The sequence below is a fragment of the Rhinolophus hipposideros genome (assembly GCF_964194185.1).
Source record: "Rhinolophus hipposideros genome assembly, chromosome: 12".
Classification (NCBI taxonomy): Eukaryota; Metazoa; Chordata; class Mammalia; order Chiroptera; family Rhinolophidae; genus Rhinolophus; species Rhinolophus hipposideros.
The window spans coordinates 68467704-68487018 of NC_138058.1; the positions used below are offsets into that span (position 1 = coordinate 68467704).

Here is a 19315-nt window from a genome sequence, read left to right on the forward strand (position 1 = left end):
ATGGATTGTTTTCTGAATGACGGATTGGCTAAATACTTTTTGATTGAGTTTTTAAATATTTATTTATAGAAGACTTCCAACCACCAAAATGGCAAAATTCTTCCATAAACTATTTAAACTACAGACACTGAAATGACTTCCCTTTCTTCCAGTGGTATGTGATTTGCTTGTGTCCGAGGTTTATTTGCCTGTTACCTGCTCTGCTGTGAGCACTTGGAGGGTGGGAACCCTGCTGTATTGTCTGTTTCACCCATGGCAGGATTCAACACACTGATCAGAGTGGGGGCACACACCGTTTATTACCCCCACCAGGATAAGTAACATGGAAATAACGTGGGGCTCATCTCTGCCTTAACATAAGCTGAGATCAAACGTTGTTGGATCAGGACCAAATGCCAAAAGGGTCCTTCCATCAGTTCTGTGGAATCTAGATGAGGAAAACCTGGTTTGGGATCCACTGTTACTATATAATAAGCTGATGGTAATGGTGAGAACTGGAATTTGCCAGCCCTCTTGGGCTTTCACTTCCATCGTCCCATTCCACTTTCACCACCGTCTATAAAGAGGTGCCTTGATCTCCATTGGACGCTGATGAACTAGAGGCTCTGAGGGCAAAAGGGTCTTGCTCCAGATCACAGGTTATAAAGTCTCCGTGCTTAAATGCTGAAAATAAGTACTAACAAATGAGCCATTCTTACTACACACAGAGCATATGCATATCCGATGTCTGTCTTACGTACCATGTTTCCCAAAAAATAAGACCGGGGAAACACGGTAGTTGTGTAAGTTTTATTGTCAGTTTTTCCCTTCTCAATGGTACTTCCTCAGGAAAGGCCCTACAGAGTCTAGGGTCTAGATTGTCAGTGTTTTAGATATACTCGGAAGAGTGTTAGGATTGCCTAAAGAAGTGTGTTTGTTTGTTTGTTTACATGTCCTCATTGGTTTGGTTTTACTGTAATTAGTTGTAAGGCAAGGAATGTAAGTTAGCTGAGGACATGGCCACTGTATCTTTGACCCTGACATACCATTAGCTTCATAATCAAGGTTTAATAACAGTTGTGTATTAACATATCGTCTTTTAGCCACCTGGGAATGGGTGATGGATATATCTCAGTGTCCATTAACAGTAGTAAGTCTTGTCAGCATTACAATCAAAGTTTAGAGAAACCTTCCAGGACGTAGAGGGAAAAGTATGTTCTTTTTATTGACTAACGTATAATCCGTTATGCTTTCTGTTCCCTATTTAAAAAAATAAAATTAAAAAAAAAGAGTTGGTGGTCAGTGGTTAAATGAGAAGTTCATGATTTAACTCCCTAAATGGTTCTGTAGCCAGGTTGAGCTACTTTGACAAATAGAATCCTATATACTGTGTTTCCCCGAAAATAAGCCCGGGTCTTATATTAATTTTTGCTCCAAAAGATGCATTAGGGCTTATGTTCAGGGGCTGTCATCCTGAAAAATCATGCTAGGGCTTATTTCCCGGTTGGGTTTTATTTTCGGGGAAACGCGGTAAGTGAACTTGGAGTGGTCCCAGAAGCATCTCATCACGATCCGAAGTGTTTGAGGTGATCAGAATAGACAGTGAGTGTGTCAAGCATGCATCCATCAGAGTCCTCGTCACGCACACTGAGGAAAGGGGTTTACCTGCCTCTCATTAGGACCGGGAGCACCTGAAGGCCAGGGGACATCACATATGGGCAGCAGGAGCCCTAGTGATGCATGAAATTGTCCTGTCTGACTCTGGACGGGCCACAGCGTGATCTGTGACCATGAGGAAAGCACCGGACTCTGGACCTCTGCATCTGGTCTCTGAAACACGGGGTTACACCAGTGATCTCGGGGGAGAATCTGGTTCTCTCTGTTCTGGGAGGTCTCCAGGCCTGTGAGGAGGATGAGCTGCGACTGTGTTTACTGCTTCGCCCGTAGCGCGTAACGCACTGCCTTTCCTAAGGCCATCATCTCCTGGGCGAGGAGAAAGGTACGGGATTGAACCCCATTGTGAATGACGTCATATCACTTCTCTGCTGCAATTTGATGAGATGAAAAATAATCATTATCAAATGAGTTCTTTTGCCACAGTGACTTTTCTTCATTTTTCTTATGTTGCCTCAGTTTCTGTCTTTTAATTGAGTACGTTTATGGATTTTTTTCCCTTAGAATGCCACGATTAAAGGAACTTTGCATTTTTTGTATACTATTTTTATTGATCACTAAATGTGCTCAAATGTGAATTAAAATTGTTACAAAAGAAGTAGCATTATTATTATAAAAGGGACATGTCTTGTTAAGTTTATTTTACCACATTTGGAAACTCCACAGTCTATTTTCACAGTTCCATAATATTTAATATCACTGTGGTGGGAAATTTAGCCATGACTCCCTTTTTTTCTTACTTGCCTCTCTTTTTCTTTTAATCCAACACCTTTGGTTGTCCTGCTCACTCATTTATGAGGTTCATTTTCTAATTGTCTGTGACAGGTTACCGAAAGGGACCTCATTCCCATTTTCCATCCCCCCACTAAGTTCCCATATTTAGAGATTGTTTTTCCCTCATGACTGTTTAGCCAACCTTTTTGTGATTGCCTGCTCTTGCTCATGGTACTTGTTTATTTATAGCCTTGATGGTTTCACTGATGGAAAATATTACCAGAGGATAAAAATCACTGTTTCTCACAGGTCACGTGTCCCGCAATCTTGAAAGTTGGGTATCCTTCTCAGCTTGTATCCATAGCAATATATTCAGTGTCTGGAGTGGGGGTGGGTGGGGTGGGAGAGGTGTAGAATACGCAGTTGTCGTAAAGCAGGCTTTTGGCATTTACAGCTTTGAGATTCCGAGTCCAGCTCTTGGAGACTGACCCTGAAGGGCCCTGACTTTGCTGAGGCACAGCGTGTACTAAAGTCACAGATGCCGCGAGCGGGTGTGGGAGTTAGACGCCCTGCTAATGAGTGAGCCAGGCTAACCCCAGGCCGCAAATCTCCTTGTGCTTGTTCTCTCCCACGCTCGAGGCGCTTTTGGTAACATCGGGAGCTTGATACTTAGACTCAAACGACACACATCCCCGCACACTTTGTGCCCCACACTTCCATGGCAGCCTGCAGCACCTTTGGGTGCTGAGTACCCTGGGAACAGTAGGAGGGTTGTGAGAGGACAGAGGACCATGGGTGGACCAGTCCTGCTCCTCTGACGCCCAGCAGCCGCAGGGACCAGGCCCCAGGGCATCACCACAAATCGCAGTCCGCAGGGAGAAGAAGGCTCCTTGGTTCTGGCTGGTTCTGGACCCAGCCCACCTGCTCCTCTTCATTCAGGGCCTCTCGTTCTTGTTCTGTGTCCTGATGGCCAGACATCTGTGAGCTGTGAAGGTACCATGTGAGGCGTTTCATGGTTCTCTTTACTACTCGGCATTTCTCACCACCCCAAAACCCTTTATAAATCTTAAGAAACTGTCCTCTTATAGCACCGAGGGAAAGACTGATGAACAGAGTATAGTATTTAAAGCCAGAGTAAGGACTTGGCCAATAACTGTAAGCTAAGAGATCAGGCTTAGTCAGTAGCTCACGTAAAGGGAAGTCCTCCGTGCTTGGATGTCCTAGCCTGGCTGTGGGCCAGCGACCCAATGTGCCTGCTCCGAGGGGTATACCGGTTATTTCAGTACAGATTTTCATCAAAACTAAGGTCAGCCAAGTGATATGCTTTGTCTGCATATCATAAATTGCTGAGAAATACCTGTTTACTAATTACTGATGACTTATTGAATCGGCGGATGTGAGTGTTAAAAGAGAGAGACTTATATACAAATATTTTTAGGTATAGTATGTACCAAGCAAGTCTGGAATACAGAGTAGGAGAAATATTCTTGCCCACAGGTCAGGCAGATAGGCAAATGAATAATTGCAATAATGCAAGATGACAGATAACGTAGGAAATATTTATAAAATACACTTGGAATGTAGGAGGGCGAAACCTGGGACACCAGAGTCACCTCCATAGGAGATGGGGTTTTCCTGCACCTTTTTAAGCTGAGGCTTAAAGAACAGCTAGGGGCTAATTGGACAGAGTGCCAGCAGAGGTTATATCGCGTGCCAAGACTCAGAGGTGTGAGAGCGCCTGACGCTCTGCAGCTGTACCAGCCAGTACGGTAGCCACCGGCCATGTGTGGCTATGAAAATTAAAACTGAAGTAGAATTGAATAAAAAGTACAGTGCAGTTCCTCAGCTGCACTAGCCACACCTCGGATGCCCAGGAGCCACACGTGGCTGTGGCTGTCGTGTTGGACAGTGCAGACTCAGACATGCCATCCTGACTGCCCAGTCCCCTGGGGGCGCTCTCTGAGGAATGTGGGGGGGGGGCGGTATTGCTGTAACATTCGAGGAGGAGGATAAGGGAAGTGAGGTGGTACGCGGCAGCTGGCAAGAGTGTTGTACACCGGACTTTGTATTTCATCTTCCCAAATAGTGTCTGCAGGCTCTGGCGCCCCGGATTGAAAAGCTGCATTCCTTTTGGGCCCTGATGCTGAGGGACACACCTCTGTGTGTCCTGTGTGCTTTCAGGCACACAGAGCACTTTTCGAGTTAGAATGCGTCACGTTTGAAGTACACACTTTACAAAACCGTTACCCTGCTGATAGTGATCTGTGTGTGTGGCTTCACCTTCCAGTCTGAAATCTGAAAGCCTTGCTGATTTCTAACAGAGACATACGAGGTGGAAGCTAAAAAAACCCTGCAGTGAGTGGGATTCCAGAGAGACTTTTATGGTAAATAGGAGCTGCTTTGTGCCATCCTGATTTTATTTGTGCTTTTTAATGCAAACAAATTATGGAAATGTAAATTTGAGTTTTTCTTTTCTGGTGTGCTACTGTTGTTGGAGGAGCGTAAGAGAGCTCGTCCCACGGAAGGCAGTGATTCTCAGGTCTTTCAGAAATAGCCCTTGCTTCACCTGAGGAGATTGCATACATCTTCGGGTCCTCGGCCCTAGTGTTCTGTTCTTCCTGTGACAGCTGGAGTCAGGACTCCAAGGAGCGTATAACGCAGCAGGGACAGATAGCTTGCAAATGTATTTCCTTTAATACTTGTGTTGTGAGGGAATCATCATTTGTTATCTTACATCCCATGTTTCCCTGAAAATAAGATCGGGTCTCATATTAAGGTTTGCTCCAAAGGACACCTAGGGCTTATGTTCAGGGGTGTCAGTCATCCTGAAAAATCATGCTAGGGCTTATTTTCCGGTTAGGTCTTATTTTCAGGGAAACATGGTAAAAGCCTGTTCTCTGTTGACAGATTCAATCAATATAATAAAGAGCCGAGAATAAAATTTCAGACATGTCTATGGAAATTAGAATACATTTTGATTTTTCTGGACCGCAGATAGTTTTCATGAAGATGGAATATCTTAAGTTTTAAGTATTCAGTTCACCTTGACATTAGAATTTTAAACAGGTTTTTAAATATTTAACTTACTGACTTCCTTTGTTGCAGTGGATGAGAACTAGATAATTTGATAATATTAACGATGGATAATAGTTTTTGATGTTTGTTAAGCAAATGGTATATGCTGAGCATTGTACCTTATTATTCATTAACTCTTATTCACACACACATGAACACACACACACAAACACTGCAGAGTAGATATAATTACCTCTATTTTACTTATGGGGAAACTAGGGCTCTGAGAGTTGAGGAGAGTATTTACAGTCCTGTTTCCATCCAGTAGGATATTCTGCTGCCCTAAAAAGCAGTGTTGTCGATGAATATCTGAGAACTTGGAAAGACGTTTACACTGTACTGTGAATTGAGTGAAGCAGGTGCCAACCACTAAATCAGCGTGGCCCCTGTGTGCTACACACACACACACACACACACACACACACACACGTACAGCGTGGAAAGGCACACCAGAACAGCGCCCGGCTGCCCCGTGCTTCCTTGCTCACACACTCGCACGTGTGTTTCAGTGTGTGAAGGAGCTGTGTGAGCTGCTGCTGAACCAGTCCCTGCTGCTCCCGTCCCTGAAACTCCTTCTCGAGAGCCAGGACCCGACTCTTCACGCCGTGGCCCTGGAGCACGTCACCGCCATTGCCAAGGTAATCCCAGTGCACTTCGCTCTTTCTTCTGTTTGACAGAAATGAATCAGTGTGGTCATTCTCATAAACATAACCATGATTTATTTAAGATTGTTTTATCTACAGTATTCTCTGACTACAATTGCTGTTTCTGTTTTGTCTAAGAGGTAGGAATTTGTTTTGCAAATTCAGTAAATACTGAACTCATCTGGTTCACAGATATCGACTAAACCAGACTCTCTGTTTAGGTGAAGATGACACAAATCCGAACAACGAAGTTATTCCTCTAGTGAAGCAGTGTGTTAGTCGTTAGGAAAATGTCACAGCAGCCCAGGACTATGGGGTACTAGTCTTTGCCACTTTAAATTTGGGTTGAAAGAACTCCTAGCGTCAGACAGGTTTTCTGTGCCCGGGATGCGCGTATTGGGTTATCGACTAATTAACAGTGAGAAAGCGCCCGCGAGTCCTGTTTCCTGGGTTTCCTGGCATCGTCTGAAATCTCAAGCTCTTATTTCCTCTGGCAACCCTAAACCCCCATTGAAGCTTCTCGGCTTGAGGAATCATGTGCTAAACTCAGGGCTCCGGTTTCTCCCTCAAGGCTACTTATCTTGTTATTGTGATTAAGGAAGAATCTTTCATTTCCTTTTTTAAATTGTACACTTTAGAATCAGATAGCTCAGGGTTGTGTTTTAATGAATTCACATTGTATGATTCTTACTGACATCCTTCTGTAGGGAGAGCATTCTTTCATTTGAAGTATATTAGTGTGTCTGTGTGTGTACTTTTTTTTAAAAAACAAAAATGTAAGAGGATGTCTCCTAGGGATCAGAGAGGCGGGAGAAGCCCAGGGCGAGGTACATGCTTGCCACACAAGATAGAAGAGATTAATGAAAATACAGGCATGCACTGCCTAATGACATACGTTCTGAGAAACCTGTCCTTAGGCGACTCCGTCGTTGTGCAAACACCACAGAATGCACTTACGCAGACCTAGGTGGTACAGCCCACTACACACCTGGGCGTGTGGTCTGGCCTATGGCTCCTGGGCTACAAGCCTGAGCAGCGCATTACTGGACTGAACACTGTAGGCAACTGTATCACCATGGTAAGTATTTGTGTACCTAAACATAGAAAAGGTACAGTAAACATGTGGTATAAAAATGGTTTACCTATAGGGCACTTGCCACGAATGGAGCTTGCAGGCCTGGGAGTTGTACTGGGTGAGTCAGTGAGAGAGTGGGGCATGACTGTGCACGACTGGAGACTTTATAAACACTGTACACTTAGGCTACCCTAGGTTTATAAAATAACACGAGATAAATCGAGTGCAAGAGAAAATGATATAATCAGGAGATGCAGTCAACACGAGATGTATGAGGCCTCTGCCAGTGTAACATGGTTTTACAGCAAAGTTTTTTTTAAAGTAAAGAGAGTACACTTTAAAATAATGACAAAAAGTATGGTGCAGTAAATACATAAAGCAGTAACGCAGTCAGTTGTTTTCATTGAGAATTATGCACTGTACATAATTGTATCTGCTGTACTTTCATGCGACTGGCAGGGCTGCACGTTGGTTGACACCAGCACCCCCACAAACCCGTGTGTCCTGCCATGGGCTACGGGATCATGATGGTTACAAAGTCACTAGGCCATAGGAGTTTTTCACCTCTGTGATAATCTTATGGGACCACCATTGGATATGCGGCCCATCCCTGAAACGTTGTCATGTGTGTGTGAGTGTGTCTTTGACATAAAATTTTGTTAATGACAAAGGATACAGAAAGTGACGTATATGGTTACAAAAAATAGAACATACTTGCATTTGGAAACAGTCCTCACGAACCAAACGAGAAAAAGTAATGCCTTTTGATGTATTTCTGAAATAAGGAATGCTCTGTAAAGATTTTGTGAATGCTCTTCGTTACCATTGGTCACTGATCGTGGCGGCCTCTCTGGAAACGAGACTGAGGTCGGGTACCGAGGGGCGTGCCTGTGGGCAGTCTCCCTGTCTGTCTGTGCTCAAATGGAAATTGCATTATGTTGGGAACTTACATGAAACTAAGAATTACAGTGAGGTGCTTTTTTTCCCCTTAGCCTATTGTTTAAATGTAAATCCAGTAAATTAGGAGGGAAGGAAACACTGAGGAAAATCAGGCTGCCGATGTTTAGTGCCTTTTCCCCATCACCACCTTTCTATGTTGTGTTAGTATCTCTGTTTAGACAATCCCACGAAAATCTGCCATGCGCCTCTCTGAGAATAGAGCAGGGCGGTTATTGTACATCGCCTTTCCGTATTCATCCCATATAGAGCTTCCCTGATGCATTCCTGAATTCCATAGGCGAGTCTGTCAGTTTTCACTTTAAAGGTGGTTTATCTCCGATACATCTGTCAGAACCGGAACTAGAACTGCAGCTCCCAAACTGCTCACTAGCCCTGTGACCCCCGCCCTCACACACAATTAAGAAACCAAATGGGAACACGGCCACACCCACGTAGGTTCTAAATGGCATCCATACCTTGTCATCTGTGCCCAAAACTGTGGCTTTGAAACAGCCCTGCAGGCTGGGTGGTTTACCTGGGGTCGGGATGAGAACACCCGAAACCCCTGTGGCTGTCGGAGGCAGAGGTGTGAATGGCTAAGATGAGTGCTCACCTACCCATGAGGCCCTTCCCTTTAGGAAGTCAGCACTGAGGCTTAATGGTAACTTCTGTACTCGAAGCTCAGTATTCACTTTAGGCTGTCCCATGTGTGACCTTAAAATGTGTTCGCAGAAATACTGAGTATCTTCAGACCTGGTGCCTCCTCCAAAGAGCAAACATTTGACAGTTTTCCAGTTTTTAAATATTTTTTAACTTTTTATTTTGCGATCATTTAAAATTCACATTCAGTTGTAGTAAATAATCCCCCTCTCTTATACCTTCACCCCGGTCCTCCCGAGGGTGCGATCCTGCGTACCTGCGGTATAATATAATACTGTACCCAGGACGTGGACATCGAGACCACCTCTGGGCCTTCTTCCGATTTCAACAGTTTTACGTGCACTCCTCCGTGTGTGGGTCCCTGTGTGCAGTGTCACCACATGTCTCTTGTGTCACCACTGCTTTAGGCAAAATGCACAGTAGTTCCATCTGCAGGAGCCCTCGTGCTACCAGTTACCACCCATTATGCCTCCCCGCCCACCCAGCAACCAGCAGCAACTACTAATCTACTCTCAACGCTGAAATTTTGTTGTTTTACGAATGCTATATAAATGAAATAAGCAATTACTATAATTTATCATTGCTTTCCCAGCACCATTAAAAGGTCATGTTAGACTTTCCTAAGGGAAGAATTTCAGTGGGCCTTTTTGCAGGACTCCTGTCCAGCTATTTTTAAATCATATTTGGCATTGCAGTGGGAAATACAAAATGTTGGCTTTCTTTTTTGTGTAGTTTTTATTTTGTGACTCACTCTTCATTTTCAGGTGCTGGAATTCATCAATAACTTCAGTTTCCCCCTTATTGATTGCTCATGGCAGTTTCTGTTGACATTCAAAGAAGAAACCACCAGGGACAGGGTCTCCTCTGATAGGCAGTCACTCCTGCGCAGTGTGGACCCAGGGGGAAAGAACCCCACTTGCTTGCTGGTAGCATGCATTATTTTGCTGTTTGTTATAGGATCCTGACAGCTTTATAGGCGTTTGCAGTTAAGACGACAATGCTTACGTGCCCACGCCAGAGCTTGCACTGGCCTTGCCTCCAATCGCAGTACTCACTTCTTTCTCTAAGCTTTTCTGAAATTGCGAACCTCTGGTGCTGAGTAACCTCTTACAAATGGCCAGCAGCCTTTCCCTGAGGCCATACAAAGTCCTTCTTAGGAATTATTTTCTGATGACTAATTAAAACCCTTGTTTGGTGTGACCTGCTGGGTCACTCTCTCCATCAGCCTTAGGAGCTTTAGAGCTCACCACTTCAAAGCCGTGTCTCTCCAAGATGGTTCTCCCTGCTGGGGGGTTAGCGCTCTTCTCCAGCGTGTTTCCTACCATGTGCACATCTCTTGACTCATTTCGTCCGAGTAGGCAACTATGTGTTTATAATCGTTTTATACATGGAAAACTTCTGCTTCATAATGCCAGGTGTGTGGGGGCTTTGCTCTGACTGCTTCCTCCTCTGGTCCTGCTCAGTGCCTCTGCCCCCGCCCCACATCCCCGAAAAGAATTCCCGGGGTTAAAAAGGAACGCTTTAGGGCCTTTAGCACCCAACAAAGGGTTTCTCCCGGAAGCTAATAAGAACTACCGTCTTCAAGCATCAGTTTTTCCTAGGCGTTATAATGGGCCCTTTTCCTCATTTTATGTTCTTAACAATCCTGTGAGAAGATACCATTCTGGTTTCACAGATGGAAGCACTGACTTGAAGGTCATACAGCTAGAAGCAGCCAGAGCTGAAATTTAAACCCTGGATCCAGATTTCAAAGTCTATACTTATCCATACCGCCTTTTTTTTAATGGAACTGGGTGAGATATATTATAGGGAAAAGCGTTCTCTCTACTGAGAAATGAAGTTGCTGAAAGTGTCTTGAACCGTGTAAGATCAGCACTGAAAAGCACTAGAACAGAGCTCGTCTACCAGCGTGTGCAGTGTACGCTTCCATTTTCAAATCCATGAAGTCACCGGGGCCCTCCCTGGTCAATCACAGTGAGGGGTAGAGAGCTGACCACTTCCCTGGGTGCTCTGTGCTGCTTTTTATAGACTTCACGGTAAGAGAGCACCCCAAGAATGAGGGCTACACCCTTCATCTTGAACATGGTCTTAGTCCTGCCCCATGGAATTAATCAGAAGTAGTAGCTTCCACATGACAGCTCTGCACATTTCTTTTTAATTACTTTTTTATTAGTTTCAGGTGTACAAAACAATGCGCTAGTTAGACATTTTACCCCTCAATCACAAAGTGATAACCCCTCCCCCAACCTACTGCCACTCCGACGTCGTATACAGCTGTTACAATTCCATGGACTGTTCCCCTCCGGCACATTTTTTTAACAAATGTGATTTGTTTCCCCTTTGCTCTTGTCATGAAGGCACCAGGACCTGCCAGTGTCACTTACAGTGACCAGTATGTAGGTTGGAGGGACAGCCTTAAAGATTCTCAGAAAAGCATACTTGGATTAGCATACTTATATATAATCATGATACCTTCCTTTCTTTTCCCCCCTTTACCTCTATCCGGGTTTGCAACTAACCAGTCTTCACAGTGAGAATCTGTTTACCTGCAGGGCACCCTCAGTGCCCACTTTCCTTCTTTCCCTGGCATGCCGTGGTAACAGAGAGATCGGGCTGCTGTCCTGTAACCTTATTTGGTGTCTGTGGCGTTATTTGGTTTCAGCCTTAAGGTCAGCTCATTTTCTTCTAAGAGTATCCAAACTAATTTAGGCCGAAGTGATGCAATCGTACAAAAGAGAATCAAGTGAGTTCTACAGACGCCAACTGCTATTAAACTGATCTTTTGTTACAATCACTGTCCTTTTGGCTCTTGCAGTCCCAGGCTCTTTTTCTCAGAATTTCAAACTTCTTTCTAAATATCATTTTAACCTGAGCTTACCGAGATGTGTTACTTTCACCCATCATCATTCATCCTCAGCCTGTAGTTGGTCTTCTCAATTGAAGAAAGCTCTACAGCCACGTATCTCACAGAATTCTCAGCTGGATGCCCTGGTAAGAGGCAGCTCACTCTCTGTAGTTTACCTTGTTGTATTTCTAGACAGCATTGATGTTTGGTTGAGATATTTAGTGTGAAAAGACATATTAAGCACCCGTTGTACACAGACTGGTACTATGTGCAGGAATAAGGAGTGAGTAGCATGTTTGTAAAGATGAAATTAAATATAATCCCTGTATTTAAAGGAATTGTCTCATGAGGAGATTGATATATGAAATCAAGGACTTAGGCAAAGTAGGAAGGGTGTAAATACAAAGTGTGGAACTAGCCAAACTGAGGACCCTGAAGTGGAACATTTGGGTCTGGTCATAGAGGTGATGAGGCTTGGATTTTCAAAGATGCTCTCCCCCTTTTAGGTCATAAGTCAGATGACCTGTCTTCACTTTGGCTTCAGGAGAGGTATACTGTTAAATCCCACGCCAGGAGTGGGACTGATGGTTGGCTGAGAAGTGGAGTCTGAGTATCATTCAGATAAATACAGAATAGAAAAAGTTTTCTGCAGGCATTTTTCTTATTCCAAGTATACACTCGTGTTGCCCTTTTGTTTTTCTGCCTTTGTTATATATTTAATGTTATTAGTAATACTATATGTAACAATGAGTCAGATATCCTTCCCTAAAGTAAACAGTGAAATAATGTTAAATAGTCTTCTTTGAAGGAATAGAAATGAGGTCCTACATACCGTATGCTACTGGAATTTCAGTTTATCTCATTGCTGTAATTACTTTTAGCTTCATATAGATCCATAAAATCAAAGATTTTAATTCAGAGAAGGTTCATTACCTATTGTTGAAACAGGAATTAAACAGATAACATTTTAATGGCTTGGTAGGCATTAGTGCTTTGTGCTTTAATACATTTCCCGAGCTCTGTAAATTTTTCATTTATTCTAAAAAGTTAATCACTGATGGGAAAAAAAAATCACTGGTAGAGGTGGGAAGCATTTTACTCATTTTATGATACCTGTAAGCCTCCCCCCCTTCTAGAAAAGTGGTTTATTTCGGATTTGTTTGACTGTAGTAACTTCAGCCATTTATTGAACTTGAACTCTATAGGCACTTAAAAAGCATGGATTATTTCAACCCCTATAGGTAGTCTGTATTTCGGATGTGGAAACTGCCGCCCAGAGAGATTGTCCTTAGTGAGGTCACATGGCTGTTTAGCGAAGAAACTGGGATTGGAAATTGGTCTCTAACCCAAAAGCCTGTCTCCTTTTCACAAGACCACACTGCCTCTCACTTTAATTCAAAGTTATTTGATCAGAAGAATTAAATCAACTACTCCTCCTAGGCTTGTCTCATAGTTATTTCAAACATCCAACTGAGTCCAAAAATGACAGGATACATTTTCTTCCTCAAGCTCTTAGAGCACAAATCAAGCCGACGTCAGGATTTTTTACAGACATACTAAAGTAACTCCTGATCGATTAAAAAGTTAGATATTTTTAAAAGTCAGAAAGTCAAAAATTTATATCAGATCCTCCGAGGAATTACAACTTCTAAATCTTAAAGCAATAGAAAAATGTCATAAAGGAGCAGATTCTTTCCTGGCAATATAAAAATGTAAAACTTTTGAAAAACAACAAATAACCAAAACAGAATTGTAAACAACAGATTAGACTGTTCAGTATAATTAAAATCAAGGTTAATATTTAAGTTACACGAAGAACTCTTTTACATGTGAAAGAATGATTTTACAACTCTAGTAAATGAGCAAAGGATTTGATCTTTGCACAAGAAAAATAAAAATGATAGGAAATATATGGAAAAAATTTATCCTCGCAAATAAATTCAAATTAAAGCATCTTTGAGGTACCATGCTATATCTCCTAATTTAGCAAGATGATTGTCTTTTCCAAATCGTAACACCCAAAGCTGAGAAGTTTACAGTGAAATGGAACCCTTCTCCACTGATATCACTGCTGTGAACCGCACAGGACGTCACTGTGTGACACACTCGTACTCATATCCACAAAGGCTTTGGATATCGTGCCCCTTGTATTAGTCCGCTCAGGCTGCCATTCCAAAGGACCACAGATGGGGCGACTTAAACAACAGATACTGATTTTCTCAATTTCACAATTCTGGAGGCCAGAAGTCTAAGATGAAGGTGTCAGCAGGATTGATTTCTTCTGAGGCCTCTCTCCGTGGCTTTAGATGGCCTTCTCCCTGCCTGCTCTCGTGGTTGGTTGCCTCTGGCCTTAGGTGTGTTTCATCTCCTCCTCTTATAAGAACACCAGTCAAATTGGATTAGGATCCACCCAGATGGCACATTAAACCTTAATTACCTCCTTAAGGCCCTGTCTCCAAATACTCACACTGAGGTGCTGGGGGTTTAGGACTTCAGCATGTGAATGTGTGTGTGTGTGTCTGATTCATCCTGTAACACCCCAGTGATACCTCAATAATGTTTCCTAAGAAAATACTTGAAATACAGAATGTATGTGCATACAAAAACATTGATTTGTACTGTTTCAATAATATCAAACAGTAGCCGCTGAAATAGTGATAGCACAGGTTAAATAACTTGTTACCTCCATTCAGTATATTAGTTTGCAGCCATTACAAATTTTTTAAGAATGAAAACTGTGCAAACACATTTAAAAAATTCACAACAGGAGAAAAGTAGAATACAGACATCATATGGTACATATCAGTGCACATGGATAATTACTGGAGAGGCGGGGATAAAGTCGTTTTCTTGTGGTGATCCAGATATAGATAGCTTCTTTCTTTATTCAAACTATTTTCCTTCTTTTCTTTTGACATAAAAATAAAAACGTAGGTTAGAACTAGTAATGGGATAGTAAGACATTACCAGGCTTCTGTGGCCGCTAGTACCAGATTTTTAGTGCCTTAAGTTAGAATTTTAGCCAGAAACAAGAAAAATGAAGACAAGTCGAGGCTTAACAAATAATCTAGCAGCTCAGCAATGTGGGGATGATGCCAGAGGGCCTGCGAAGGGTTTGGGACACCAGGGCCTTTGCTGTGCTGAGGAGAAGGACTCAGTCTGGCCTCGGTGCCCTGAGGCGCGTGTCCTGTGTGTGGAGAGGAGTTGTCTGAGCTCCCTGTGACCTTGGGCAGCCCAGGTCTTCTCTGACCCTCAGGCTCCTCTTCCTTAAAATACATGTATTGGAATAGGGCCTTACAGAGGCCCTCTCTTTCTGTATTTTTTCATTCTCTATTTTGACCCAAATTTACACAAAATTACTATTCATGTAGTATTTCCCTTGTACATGACAATTATAAAGTATACTGTGGCATTCTGTACATCTTGCAAAGAGCCAGAACCAGGTGGAAAGTCAAAAAGGAAGTAAAGACTAGTCAGCCATTTCCGTTTTCCAGCACTTGATTCTAAGAAGCGAAACCAAAATTTTTTCCCAGACCTTTCCCTGCCCACTTCCCAGGCTCCGTGGAGGTCAGCAATCTCTGAGTCTACCTTATTTTAGGGAACCTATGAGCACCAGAACCAGGGCCCAAAGGGGGAGCACTGTATTTTATTTCACTTCCAGACTTAAGCCTTAGATCTTCTCAGCCAGAACAGTAGATGGAGAACTTTTGGAGGGCAGACGCCGACCTTGTCCCTGCCCCTTACTCCCACTGTGCGAGAACACGGGCAGTTACTGTGTTTCCCCGAAAAGAAGACCAGGTCTCATGTTAATTTTTGCTCCAAAAGACACATTAGGGCATATTTTGGGGGTGTCTTATTTTTTCATGTACACCAATCTCCATTTATTCAAATACAGTCATGTCATCTTCTTCTGGAACATCGTCATATGTACTAAACGTGTCCGTCTGGCTGACGATCTTAACTGGGGCTTATTTTCAGGGTAGGTCTTATTTTCAGGGAAACACGGTATTTGAAAGGCTGGCCACATCCAGTGGGAAACTGCCTTCAAGGATTATCATTGCACTGGAGAGGACCAGACAGAAGAGGGGGTGAGAGGAGCAGCAGCTACTACCATCAAAAAAACCCCCATCCCTTCCTCAAGCTGAAAAATCCATCACTCCCTTTCTGGAAGTCGCTAGTGAGCAACGAAGGGCTAGTGAGTAAACAGAAAGAATAATAAAGGTGTCCCAGCTGTGAAGACTTATTCAGGGCAACAAAGAAAGTATCACCCTGCGGTATTGGGTTCTGAGCCTTTAGCCGTGTGTTTCCTCAGGCACCTCCTGAGAAAGGTGCCTCCTGGCACACCCTGTTCTCTCCTGGAGGGTGAGGTGGAAGGACTCTTTATTTTTAAGGGTGAACCAAAATCACAACATGCACAGTAACTCGGCCTGTATGTGTGCGTGTGCACGTGTGTGAACGTGTGCTTGGAGGTGGCGGTGTAAATGAGAGGATGTGAGCTTAGGGGTTATTCATTCATGTAGTCACTCCACAAATCTCAGTGAACGCCTCACACGTGGCCCACACTGTTCGGGCAGGAGGGGTGCAGGCATGAACAAAGGACTCAAGCTCTGTAGAGGAGCTCATATTCTGGAAGGCAATAAGCAACAAATAAGCAAACTTGTGAGAGATGAGGGCTCCTCGTCCAGCTCACCATTTAGCAGCCATACGACATTTGACATGTGACTCTGACTTCATTGAACCCCAGTTTCTTCATCTATCAAGTGAGATTGTAACTGTCTTAAAGGGATATTTTAAGGCTTAGCGAGAGAGCTCCCTGGCTTGTGGGAGTAGACATAGTGAGGGCAGTACCTCTGGGGGTGGGGGTTAAAGATTCTTGTTTCCTACCTACAAAGGAAAAGAGAAAGGGAGTTGGCATGAAAGAAGGTATGCTAAATTCATAAGCAACACTCCAGTGGGGAGTATTGAAAGCTCTTGTGTCCCTTTTGGCAGAAAAGCTAGTCTTTCATACCAGTTGTTTTTCCTACCATCCAGCCTCTAAAAACAAAAATAAACAAAAAATGCTAACTTGAGTTCAACCTGAGTGTCATCCCGAGTCAGGTGGGTGGGCTATATGTACAAGGGTTGAGGAAACGAAGGCTAAAGAAAAGATGCGAGAGACTCTTCAGTTCAGAGCCCACCTCTGGTCAGACCCTCTGCAGAGATCAGGTCCTGATGCACTTGTACAGAAATGTGACCGAGTTCAATAATGTAGTTCATCCAACCATTTACCAAATATGGAGTGAACTGGAAATAGAAGGCCGCTAAAACCTCTGTGCCCTTAAGAAGCTCCCAGTCTGACGGGGAGGCACATCAGAGCACTGCAAACAGCTCGGAGACACACGTACTCGGCGTCTGGGAGCGCTGAGGAAGAGGAATCAGCTTGGCCAGCAGACTTAGAGAAAATGCCACCAAGACGATGGCATGGGAGCTGACGTTTAGGCTGGGCTTTGAAGGATCACTAGGTTGTAGGACAGACAGATGCTGTCTAACAGCGAGCAGTAACTTATTCCCAGAACGTCTTTTGTTTTACTTCTTGCATCCAGCAGACACATTTGACCTTCTCATCTCAATGGCCTTGACTCATGTCACAGAAAATGGAGAAGCGCACATTGTACACAGTTGTATAATGGAGCCAATCTAAACATTAGTTACTTGGCTTTGAAATGCCATGTTATTTCTGAGGTTCCCACAGCCAAAATTATTAAAAGTGCATGGTGACATTAAAAAAACCTGTCATGAAGCTGTTTTGTGACACCGCAATGTAAATGGGCTTGGAATGCTGATATGTGATTAGTGTTAACCTGATTCCATACAAAAATGTGGACAGTAATAGAAAATAGAAAAATGTAAGCTAAGTGTCATAGCCATGGAAAACCATGCATAGATTAAGAAGACCAGGGAGACAGTACAGAGAACGTACAAGCTGAAAGAACTTATAAAACATGTTTTAAAAAGGCAAGTTCGGTACTCAGCTTTCTGGAGCCTTAAGCAAGAACAAGTTTTAAACACCTCCTGCTGGTTATCCTATTTATATCAGTGGGGTGGACGCATATATTTTCTCAGTGGAGTAAAGGGAAAAATGGTTTTCTTGGTCTGAAAAGAATTTTTTTTCACGTGGATCTACACATGGGAGTGTTGGGGTGAAAGGCGATGGTCCATGCTGAAAGCATGGATGAAATGGTGAAGGCGTTCTGAAAAGCCCAGGCTTAGGAGTCAGGACTGACCTAAATTCAGATCCGGGCCCAGGACTTCACTGCCCACCACACCTCAGCTTCCTAACCTGTAACACTGACAGCTGGGAGTGCTGAGGGCGAGTGATTAGGAGGACTCGAGGAGGTGGTACACGCCCACGCGGGGCAGTCTCGGGCACGCAGCTGTGGTAGCGGCCTCCATGATTCCAGAGGCCTCTTGGTACATGGCGGTGTCTTATGTGAAAAGGAAACCATGTCTGTCATCCCAGGCTTGACCTCAGACACTCGCGCCCCGCGTGTGCTTTTTGGAGCAGGCACTGTTAACCTGGGCAAAGGTGTTTCTGATGACAAATGCAAAAGGGCAATGCCCAGCAATCCCGCGGACAGTGTGATGAGTCTGCTGGTGAGAAGTCAGCAGCGCCACTCTCACGTCTTGCCTGTCTTGTTTCTTGAAGGTGAATGACTCAAACTGTGACCAAGAACTCCTTTCCCTGCTCCTGGATGCCGGACTGTTGGTGAAGTGTATCTCCACTCCCTTCTACGCGCATCTCAGTGAGCACCTCTTGGCCAGCGCCCAGCAAGGGCGCTGGGACGTGGAGGAGCTGGCCAGACACCTGCGGGAGGCCGGCCATGAAGCTGAAGCTGGGTCGCTCCTTCTGACCGCCAGGGGCACCCATCGCGCCCTGAGAACGTTCAGCGCGGCCCTCAGCGCCCGGCACTGGGTGTGAGTGAGTGGCCCGTGCGGCAGCGCCTCCTTCCTGGCGGGAGGGAGCCTCTGGAGCTGGGTGCTGCTCCCAGAGGCGACGCCAGTACCTGGTGATTGTTCTCAGCGGTTCCGGCACATGGAAAATAAAGCTGTACATTAACAATGAGCAAGCTGCCATTTTTTTTTTTAAACTATTTCCTCTTTCTGACAGTGACTGGTTAACATACTTCATTACTCAGGGAGACTTGACTCTTCCTCCTATTTCTTTTGAATGCCTTTTTGGGTAGAATGCTATGAAAGCATCTAAAACTGCATTTGAGAGGGTGGATGTAGTGGTGGGTAGGGTTGCGTTATAGAGGGAGAGTTTGCGGAATGGTTAGTGGTTGGAGCAGATGTCCTGGGATGGAGGAAGGGTGGATCTGGAGTCAATCTCAGGTTAGCTATGTGACTTTGGGCAGACTTCTCCACCTTTCTGAACCTTAGTCTATCATGCGTAAAAAGAGGGTCAGATCATTTATCTCCCAAAGTTGTTGAGTATTATGTGAGGTGGTGTGTCTGAGGCTCTGTCAGATCCATAGTGAGGGCCCAAGAATTGTCACCCCTCTGTCTTCTGCTAGTGTTACAGCATAGGAGTTGTGATGTTAAGGCCACAGCCAGATGGTCTGTACCGGCACAGGAGGGCTGCCTCTCAGTTTGGGGTGGGGGAGTCTCTAAATTTGTCAGCATCATCATAAGAAGTGTGACAAATTCACATGTCTGTAAAACCTCCATAAC

General features: G+C 44.1%; 1 protein-coding gene across 1 annotated transcript in view; it reads left to right on the top strand.

Moving 5' to 3' along the window:
• NBAS (NBAS subunit of NRZ tethering complex) overlaps positions 1-18708 on the top strand; it is a 275617-nt gene extending 256909 nt beyond the window's left edge. Inside the window, exons 51-52 of the mRNA XM_081069547.1 lie at positions 5952-6080; positions 18291-18708. Coding sequence (XP_080925673.1) covers positions 5952-6080; positions 18291-18563 — 402 coding nt within the window. The 3' untranslated portion in view covers positions 18564-18708. The remainder of the gene's footprint in view (positions 1-5951; positions 6081-18290) is intronic.
• Positions 18709-19315: the final 607 nt, after the last annotated feature.